Source organism: Octodon degus, unplaced genomic scaffold (assembly GCF_000260255.1).
Source record: "Octodon degus isolate 3935 unplaced genomic scaffold, OctDeg1.0 scaffold00072, whole genome shotgun sequence".
Classification (NCBI taxonomy): Eukaryota; Metazoa; Chordata; class Mammalia; order Rodentia; family Octodontidae; genus Octodon; species Octodon degus.
The window spans coordinates 8,067,580-8,077,295 of NW_004524648.1; the positions used below are offsets into that span (position 1 = coordinate 8,067,580).

Here is a 9,716-nt window from a genome sequence, read left to right on the forward strand (position 1 = left end):
GTACACCTAATTTCAAATGTACTCCTGAAATGCCATATTTTGTATTAAATGCATCACCGGTAGAGATTGCTTTCTTAAGAAGCAAAAGTTGTGATAAAACCAGCATTAAAGCGTATTCCAAAGATAACTAGTTTGCAAACAACTTTAATAACATTGCAGATATTTGTAAAGTCTTACAGTTAAGTTCAGAAAATTTAAAGTAGGTATTTGAAAGATGCTATTGAGTCTGATATAGCTGTATTTGGAGATGAGATTTTTAGATGTTTCAACTTAGCGTCATATAGCATTTCAGGATGCGAATTTGGAAGAACACACCTGGATATCACTTTGTACAACCTGAAATTCTAATCTTGGAGAGTATTAGGTCAACTCCAGATGAACCTGTACCAGCTAGATTGAATCGGGCCTACCTTCCCAAGCAAGACGCGCAAAACACCGGATTCCCTCTGGTTTTTGAGCGCAAAATCGATTATCAAGAGGGCCGGGACTCCCAAGAAATCACCATTTATGGAAGGGGGAAATCAAAGACCTAGACTTTGCCCTCATCATGTTGAAAAGCTATAACCTTTTCCAGTTACAATCTAGAAGCCTCAAAGAACCTACATAAACTACTTTTCTACGTTTCCCTGCGACACGCCCGCTCCGGTGTCAGCCGGTCGCTGTGGCGGAGCCGAGTCGCGTGAGCAGCAGCCGTCGCAAACTCGTGGCTAAACCCGGCGGGATTGGGGGGGGGGGGGGGGCGTGAGGCACGTGGTGGCGCTGCGAAGGGACAGGGATGAGACTCTGGACCCTGCTGCCTCTCGGCTGATAAGGGACCCCGCCGTGGTCACATCAACTCCAAGGCGGACCCCCTTCCCGGGACTTTGGACTCGATGTTCCGGGATGGATTTCAGTTTACTAAAAGGCCCCTCGGACCCCAGCTCCTCATTCGCCACCTCTCCTGAGGGACCCCGCGTTCATCAGAGGGCAGCGACTGACGAAGCTCTGAAAGCGAGAAACGGCTCCCTAAGCGGCTCGCTAGGTCCTTCTCTCCCCACAATGCACCGGGGCCAGCAGGAAGGCCGCTCAGACCCCTAATTTTCCCGCGAATTCAGTTCAAAGAGGCGGCCGGGCCCGCGATCGGCAGCGCGCACAGGCCAACCAAGCCGCGCCTCCGCGAGAAGCGCCTCCGCGTGACTGACGGGGGAATCTGCGGGCCAACAGGCTGGGTGGCCCGGCGGCGCGCGCTCCCGCCCGCCAATCAGCGCGCCGGGCGGGGAAGTGGGCGGAGCGAGGCCAGGGTAGGGTGAGCGGCCTCCGAAGCTGAGCGGGGCTCTGAGGAGACACTTTTTTTTTTTCCTCCCTCCTTCCCTCCTCTCCTCCTCCCTTTCCCTTCCCCTCTCCTCCCCTCTCTCCTCCTTCCCCCCTCGGTCCGCTGGAGCCTGCTGGGGCGAGTGGTTGGTGTTACAGGCGCTCACTCTCCGGGGCCGCCCGGCGGGTAGCTGGCGGGGGGAGGAGGCAGGAACCGCGATGGCGCCTCAGAAGCACGGCGGTGGGGGAGGGGGCGGCTCGGGGCCCAGCGCGGGGTCCGGGGGAGGCGGCTTCGGGGGTTCGGCGGCGGTGGCGGCGGCGACGGCTTCGGGCGGCAAATCCGGCGGCGGGGGCTGTGGCGGCGGCGGCGGCGGTTACTCGGCCTCCTCCTCCTCGTCGGCGGCGGGGGCCGCGGTGTTACCGGTGAAGAAGCCGAAAATGGAGCACGTCCAAGCTGACCACGAGCTCTTCCTCCAGGCCTTTGAGAGTGAGTATGTGGGAGGCCGGGAGGGCAGGAACCCCTGCTCCCGGCGTGGGGGGACGGGACGCCTCTTGGGGCCCGCGCTCCCCCCCGGCGCCCACCGGCTTGGGAGCGGGGAGACGGAGGGGACGTCCCCGCGCCGGCACTGCGGCGACCGCCCGAGGTCCGGGCCCTGGGGGCGCGAGGGGCCGGGGAGCACCCGTGCTCCCCGAGCCCCGCCGGGAGGAAGGGGTCGGCGCCGGGCCGTGGTAGTGTGGAGGGCTTCCAGACGGGCTGCAGTTGATCCCGGGACGAGTTCTTGTTTCCTTTCGTGCCGCTCCTACTCAAGAAGTGGCCGTGTTTCGGCTGCGGGTTTCGAGGGTCAAAACAGCCTGGGAAGGGATGAGCACGGCACAGCCGACGGGATTGTCATTAGCCCGAAACGTGCCGCCGCGCTAACTTGGGTTGCGCGAGAGCAGGGCCCCATCGGATGCTTTAAACCTTTGAAATCTGTTGTCCGCCCATTTTATGGATATGGAAACTGAGAGTGGTCAGAAGTATCTTTTGTGGAGACGATCTCGGAGTTTTTACTTCGTTCCGGAGCGTCTTCTGATAACGATTTTTGCTTCTAAAGGCTGTTTGGAGGGCGAAACTGACTTCCTGGGAAAGGGGAGTAAGGTGTCTGGCTACAAACAAAAGAATTTATAAACAACATCGTGACTATAAATAATCTTAACTGATTTAAATGAATTTTGTATCATGGTGGTTCTCCTGTTTGATTCGTGTGGATATTAAAATTTAGGTAGCCTTCCAGCTGAGTGTCTCAAACTTGAACAAACTGTGCGCTACCACCGAATGTCTATTTACAATATTACCGTGGCATATGCTAAAGGCTTGGTATCAGCTGTGTCTGGAAAGACATATTACATTGTTTAATACCCTTCCTTGATTCTCTCATTAGTACTTCATGAAATTCTAATTGGAATTTCATACAAGGAATTTCAGTTTTTATGGAAACGGATTGAACCTGCTTCAGAAAGATTTACATTATTCTTTTACTTAATATATAGTACTTTCAAAAATCTACAAAAGCTTTAGTTGCAAATATAATGGAAACTAAAGGACAGTGACAGTAAGGTTACTTGATTTTAACACTTCTAATATATCTCATCTTTTAGTTTAACATGAAATTAAAGAGTAGGTGAAAACTTAAATTTCTTTCTAAATGTTAGGAGAAAATAAACCCTCCAAGAAAGTTTTAATTATTTGCTTTTTGATCCATCCACCTGGAAGAAGGCAACTGTCAAAGCTAGCTCTGGTCATGAAACAACTTGATTCTTCTCTAATACTGATCTTCGGAAGTGTAAATGGTTTAACAAATATTCGTTTAATTTTCTTGATAATGTTTAAACGTGATGTGAATGAATAGTCATGATGGTACATGTGTAATTTTTTATCTTAAGTTCTTTGTGCTTTGGAACTCAGTTGTGCAAATGTATGTACTGGAGGCATTATTTACATGTTGAGGTAATATTTACCTCGGGCAAAATATGTAATTTAAGCTAGAGTTAGAAAGATTCAGTGAGAATTTTAATTACAGTTTACATATCAGGCACCTTTCAGTATTAACTGACTTTCCTATCAGTATTAGGAAATAAGGGAAATGGTTTTTATTCCATTTTGTCTGGTAATTATAATATTAAATGGCCAATTAAGAAATTTTCACTTTGTTTGACATCAATAAATATAGTTCTTTGGTTGAATAGTTTTCATTTCAACTAGTTTTTTTGAAGAATGTGGGTAGCTTAAGTGAATATAGCTACAGCTCTTTAGTTTTACATAACTGTGGGTACCTTAGAAGGATTTACAAACAAGATTGCAGAGAGCCTTAAGCTTAAAATTAATGTAGATGAATTTTATGAATATATGCCATTGATTGAATGTCCTTTGATCTTGTACATACTAGTTTTCTTGATATATTTAGTACATGATTTCCTTAACAGAATCAATTTGTATTGGTTATGACATGGACTAGACTGGTAGTTCTCTGACAAGTAATAAGTAAATTTAGATAATATTTGGATATTTTTTCCTGTTGCCTAGAACCAACACAGATCTATAGATTTCTTCGAACCCGAAATCTCATAGCAGTAAGTAGTCAATGAAATTCATCAATATTACTTCATTCTTATAACTTCATCTGTATTTAATGTTAATATTTACAAAACTTTTTTTTTACAGCCAATATTTTTGCACAGAACTCTCACATATATGTCTCATCGAAATTCCAGAACAAACGTCAAAAGGTACATTTTATGAATCTTATTTCAAGCTGATCAAACCATCTGAAAGTTTTGTTAGTACTAATTCTAATTAAAGGTTAACTGTGAGGCCCTAGGTAAAGTAGTGACTAATTCAGTTGATTGGCAAATCTTTTTTTGGGGGGGGTTCTTTTTTTTAACAGCAGTGGGATTGAACCCAGGGCCTCACAAATACTAGGTAAGCTCTCTAACACTAAGCTACTTCCCCAGCCTCAACATTAATTTGGTAAATTTTATCTTCCTGGGGATCAAAACCAGGATCTTTGGACTGAATCATTTTCCTCATCCTTTTCTTTTTTTGAGACCACGTCTTGTTAAATTGCCTAGGTGGGGCTCAAACTTTCAGTCTTCCTGCCTCAGCCTCCTTGAGTGCTAGGATTATAGGATTACATCTCTTTAAAAGTAATTTTTTTTTTTTTTTTTTTTTTGCGGAGCCAGGGATTGAACTCAGGCCCTTGCACTTGCCAGGCAAGTGCGTATTCAACTGAGCTATTTCCCCCGCCCCAGAAGTAATTTTTCTAGTATCATTTTTTGTAAATCCCAGGTAATTCAGTGGAAAGGAATGAAGTGATTTTAACTCATTATTACTCTGTGCCATTAGTTTTTTTCAGTTTAGTAGCATTCCAAAATCTTAATACTTAATAAAGAGCCCAAGGTAACCATATTTGATGCATAACATTTAGTAGGCAATTTAAATATATTTGTTGTATCCAATAATAAAGGATTAGTTTCTATAGTGATGAGTTCAGAAAGTTTCATTTCATATCTTTGGTAGTCTTACTGAAGAGGAAATACTTTTCAAGTAAATAGTATAAATGTTTTAAATAGACTGCCTTAATCATCTGATCTTAAAGTGGGTCTGGAGATGTGGTACAGAGCTTATTTTTGCTGTGTAGCATTTAGTACTTTACCAAATGTAATAATATTGTATGCATGTTTGTTGTTTTTATTTGTGTTTGTTTGCGGAACGGGGATTGAACTCAGCCCCTTGTGCTTGCCTGTCAGGCACTTATTCTACTGAGCTATCTCCCCAGGCCCTATGTATGTTTCTTGTCTTATTACAATAGTATATTTATTGAGTTCATCAAGTAAGTAAATTTAAAATCACAAGTGAGACTTTGTATAATAAGCATTTGATGTTATAGTCTTAAAACTGTTAAGTTCTTTGAGTATACAGTACTTTTAACCCTAAACTCCTTGGGATATGTCTACTTACTGAGTAGTCATCCCATTTCTACACCAAAATATAGGGGTTTTTTTTTTTTTTTTTTTTTTTTTGGTTTTTTTGGCGGAACCGGGGATTGAACTCAGGCTCTTGCGCTTGCCAGGGAAGTGCTTATTCCACTGAGCCATCTCCCCGGCCCACCAAAATACAGTTTTTATAGATACATTAAGATGTATTCTGAAGGATTGACATGTTAAAATTCTTTTTCAATATCTTTCTAAAATGATCAAGAGAGATAGCATTACCTTTAATGGATAAAACTTGCTAAGAACTTAAACTGGGAAAAGGGTGATAAATTAGGCAACAGAGTTAAATTTATTAACTTGTTTACTACTACATTATCTGATATATGCCAAGGTTCAGCAAAACTTTATTTTGTAAAGCACCAGGTAGTAAACAGATTTTGTGGCCAGAGGGTAAAACAAAAGTAATCTATAAGTACTTAATACAAACAAAAAGAATGTCCACAAATTTTTATTGATGAAATTTAATGTACAACAATACAAAGTACAGTGTTTTGAAATGCAACTCTACTACTGAGAAATGTAGAATTCTTTTATTGTTGTGGAATGGGGGAGAGGTCATATTTTACTTAATTGGAGTTTGAGTTAGTGTTTGCTGTCATCAGATAAACTAACTCATAATCTAGGGCTTCTCTTGCCTCTGCGTGCCACACAAGTGCTCTGGTCTTGAGATATAACCTCTCTAGACCTTTTAATGTTTTTATTTTGAGACAGCAGTCTTGCTAAATTGCCCAGGCTGGCCTAAAAGTTGGAATTTTTGCCTCTGGAGTAGCTAGTAGCACTTGTCCTGGCTAAACTATTTTTAATACTTTATAAGTTGTTATCTAGGAGCCTGCCTGATTTTAATTTTAAAAGTGGCCAAATTAAAAAAAACAAGTTTAGAGTGGAGTATGGCAGCATATTGTAGTCCTAGTACTCTGGGAGGCTGAGGCAGGAGGATCATAAGTTTGGGCTCAGCCTGGGCAACTTAGTGAGACCCTGTCTCCAAATAAATAAAAAAGTTTGAGGATGTAGCTCAGTGCAGAGGCCAAGTTGTGGTCCAGTACCATACTTACAAAAAGAGTTCATAAATGGATTAAAATATACATTTAAAAGCTAAATTCATGTTTATTCTGTCAGGGTAGTAGATTTTGTCTTCTTGTGGGATGTGTTGTATCACTAGGCTTGGTAGTAAAAACTGAAATTTCTCAATTATTGTTCTTTAGGTTTTAAAAATACTATCTTTGGAGCTAGGTGTGGTGAACACCTGTAATGCTAGCACTCTGGTAGGCTGAGGCAGGGGGGTCATGAATTCATGCTAGCCTAGACTATATAGGGGAAATCTTGAAAAAATTTGCTACAAAGGAAACATTTACATTCTATAAAATACATACAATAATGCATAGGAATTGCTTAATACTCTCATTAAATACCTGACTATAGATGCTTTAGGATTTTTTCTTCTATTTTTTTGAGATAGGGTCTCACTTTGCAGTTCAGGCTGGTTTAGCACAGGCTGGTCTCAACCTCAGTGATCCTCCCGCCTTAGCCTCCAGAGTGCTGGGATTATAGGCGCATGCCACTGCATTTGACTTTAGGAATAATTTTTAACAAAGTATAGCACAAGTGGTATTTTTAGATGAATGTCATCATCACAGTAGTTAGTGGCTTGAGACTGAGAATGAAGCTCAAGTAAGTGGTGGAACTTTTGCCTAGCGTGTGTGAGGCCTTGTGTTCTATCCCCAGTACTGCAAAAACCGAAAAGTATCAGTGACTTTGAAAAGTCGTTTTTATGATCTCTTCTGAAATTGTTTTTGGAGCTTCTTTTATTACTATAACATCCTTTTTAGTCTTGCTAGGAATTGAACATGGGACATAGGACGTGTTTAGGCAAGTGCTGTACCATGGAGCTACACACTCAATCTAATAATAGCCATTGGATTAAGTATTAAGTCATACTCTCAGTTGTAATGTTAATTTTGGTATATTTGTTGAAATCATCTTATATTTTAGAGTTCATAGAGGCTTTTTCTTTTTTCTTTTTTTTTTTTTTTTTTTTTTGGCAGAACAGGGGATTGAACTCAGACCCTTGCGCTTGCCAGAGAAGCACTTATTCTACTGAGCCATCTCCCTGGCCCTCATAGAGGTAGTCAAATTCTTCAGGGTACTACTATGTAGAAATATAGGTGATAAAGCAGGGTAACTTTTACCAAATCTGCTTTATTAAATTTCGCATAAGCTGCTTCAGAAGCTTCCCAAGAAAAAGTTCAGAAATTTCTTGAAGTTTTAAACATTCTTTTTGATGACTTTGATGAATTATTTCTGTCTTAGGTAGGTACTTTTTTCATTGCTGAGCCCAAAATTGAAGAAGTAAAGATTATTTATCTCACAATTTGTAGGAGTTTTAACTCATAGTCTGGCCCCAAGGCAGGGTGGCAAATGGCCAAGAGGCAACAAACAGTTCAAGGCAGTTGAAGACAGGAAAAGCAGTGAGCAAACCCTGAGAGACAGAATAGGGACAAATCCCTATCTGTCTCTTACATTGTATGCAGGACACTCATCCTACAGTGGTATACTAGTGACATCCTTAATTCCAGTATTGGATCAGGAATCAGTTTGACTAAATTTAGTCAAACTAAATGTAGCCACCTCTGAAAAGCCCCCCTCCCCATGACTTCATAAGGCTTTGGAGGGATATCCAGATACAAACCATAATAATTTCCTTTATTAAAGTTGAAGCTAGTAGTAGCATTGCCTTTTTTTTTTTTTTTTTTTTTTTAGCATTGCCTTTTTAAAGAACAAAAATACTTGGTGTTAGGAGAAGGGGTACTTTTTGTGTAGCAGCAATTGATAAGGTTTTTCTTTTGCTTTTTCCTAAAGAAAGCTATGACCTTTATGGTCTTTACTATTAAAATAATTGGTTGTTACTCTGCAGTTATCCACATTTATATGAAAGTCCTTTTTTGACACAGGTAAACCTTGGGAGTTACAGTCTGGCTTCTTACAGAATTTCTTTTTCTTTTTTTGCGGAACCAGGGATTGAACTCAGACTCTTGCCCTTGCCAGGCAAACACTTATTCTACTGAGCCATCTCCCCAGGCCCTAGAATTTCTTATTAATCATGTAAAGATAAATGTTATTCTTAAAACTTTCCAGTAACAAGGGCCGGGGAGATGGCTCAGTAGAATAAGCGCTTCTCTAGCAAGTGCAAGGCCCTGAGTTCAATCCCTGGTTTCACCAAAATAAATGAATAAAATTTGAAAAAACAACTTTCCATTAACATAAAAATCCTCCCCAGTAGTAATTTTCAATATTTATAATGAACAGTTCTTTGTAACTGGCTTATGAGTGTTTCATTTCTCTTTTGTCTTCATATTTGTGGTGTTTTAAAAGGTATTTCCATACTTCATTGACCACTTCTTACTGTGCTCTATTAGATGAAATTTTAAGGTTTTTGTTTTTTTTTTTAATCATTTATTTGGTACAGGGTCTCACTAAGCAGTTGACTCAGTGATGGTGTGTCACAGCCACTCAGTTCTGAGACTACCAGCGTGTACCACCACACCTGGTTTCTTTTTTTCTTTTTGGCAGAACCGGGTATTGAGCTCAGGCCCTTGTGCTTGCCAGGCAAGCTCTTATTCTACTGAGCCATCTGCCTGGCCCCTGCAGTTCTGCGGTAGCATGGCATGCGGTACCAAGGATTAAGCCCAGGTCATTGTGCTTGCCAGGCAGGCCCTTAGACTGCCAAGCTATCTCCCAGTGCCTGGATGGTATTTTAAAATGAAAGTTGTCAGTTTTAAAATGAAACTTTTCAGTTTCTCTATAGAGAGGGTTTTTAAAATGCTCTTTTGTTGAGAAGACTTCATTTTAATTATGAACCATGAATATTATTATTCTTGTCAGTGTTTTACTTTAGGAGGCTGCAGGAGGATCCCAAGTTGGAGCTCAGTCTGGGCAACTTAGCAAGACCTTGTCTCAAAATTAAAAAAAAAAAAAAAAGCCTGGAGATATAGCTCAGTGCAAGAACCCTAGGTTCAATCCCTAGTACTCTGCCACCCCAAAAGACTGGGTGTTATGGTAATTTGTATTAAGATTTTTGAGTCCAGAACCAGGGATTTAAGTCCCTCCCCCCAAGTTCAGAATTTGAAGAAGATACAAGTATAAGTAATATATTCTTAGAGCTGGCCAATAACTCAGATTAAAGTACCTGGAAGCAGGGGCCAGGGTTTCCCGTGCCTGCCTTGCTGGCTCTGCCCCCCAGGGTGCACTGAAACTGCAGTTGAGACTGGACGTGGTGGTGCCCACCTGTATTCCCAACTCTTGGGAGGCTGTAAACGGGCAGATCACTAAGAGTCAGATTTAGCAGTGAGACCCTAACACCCTGTAGACCCTTCTCTAAAATACAAAAAATAATAATA

At 41.7% G+C, this 9,716-nt stretch overlaps 1 protein-coding gene across 2 annotated transcripts in view; it reads left to right on the forward strand.

The window, feature by feature from the left end:
* Positions 1 to 1,266: 1,266 nt before the first annotated feature.
* Positions 1,267 to 9,716, forward strand: part of Suz12 (SUZ12 polycomb repressive complex 2 subunit) — a 55,933-nt gene continuing 47,483 nt past the window's right edge. For both annotated transcript variants that reach the window (XM_004635437.2, XM_004635438.2), the window contains exons 1-3: positions 1,267 to 1,777; positions 3,854 to 3,900; positions 3,992 to 4,056. In XM_004635437.2, the coding sequence (XP_004635494.1) occupies positions 1,510 to 1,777; positions 3,854 to 3,900; positions 3,992 to 4,056 (380 nt within the window). In that variant the 5' untranslated portion in view covers positions 1,267 to 1,509. The remainder of the gene's footprint in view (positions 1,778 to 3,853; positions 3,901 to 3,991; positions 4,057 to 9,716) is intronic.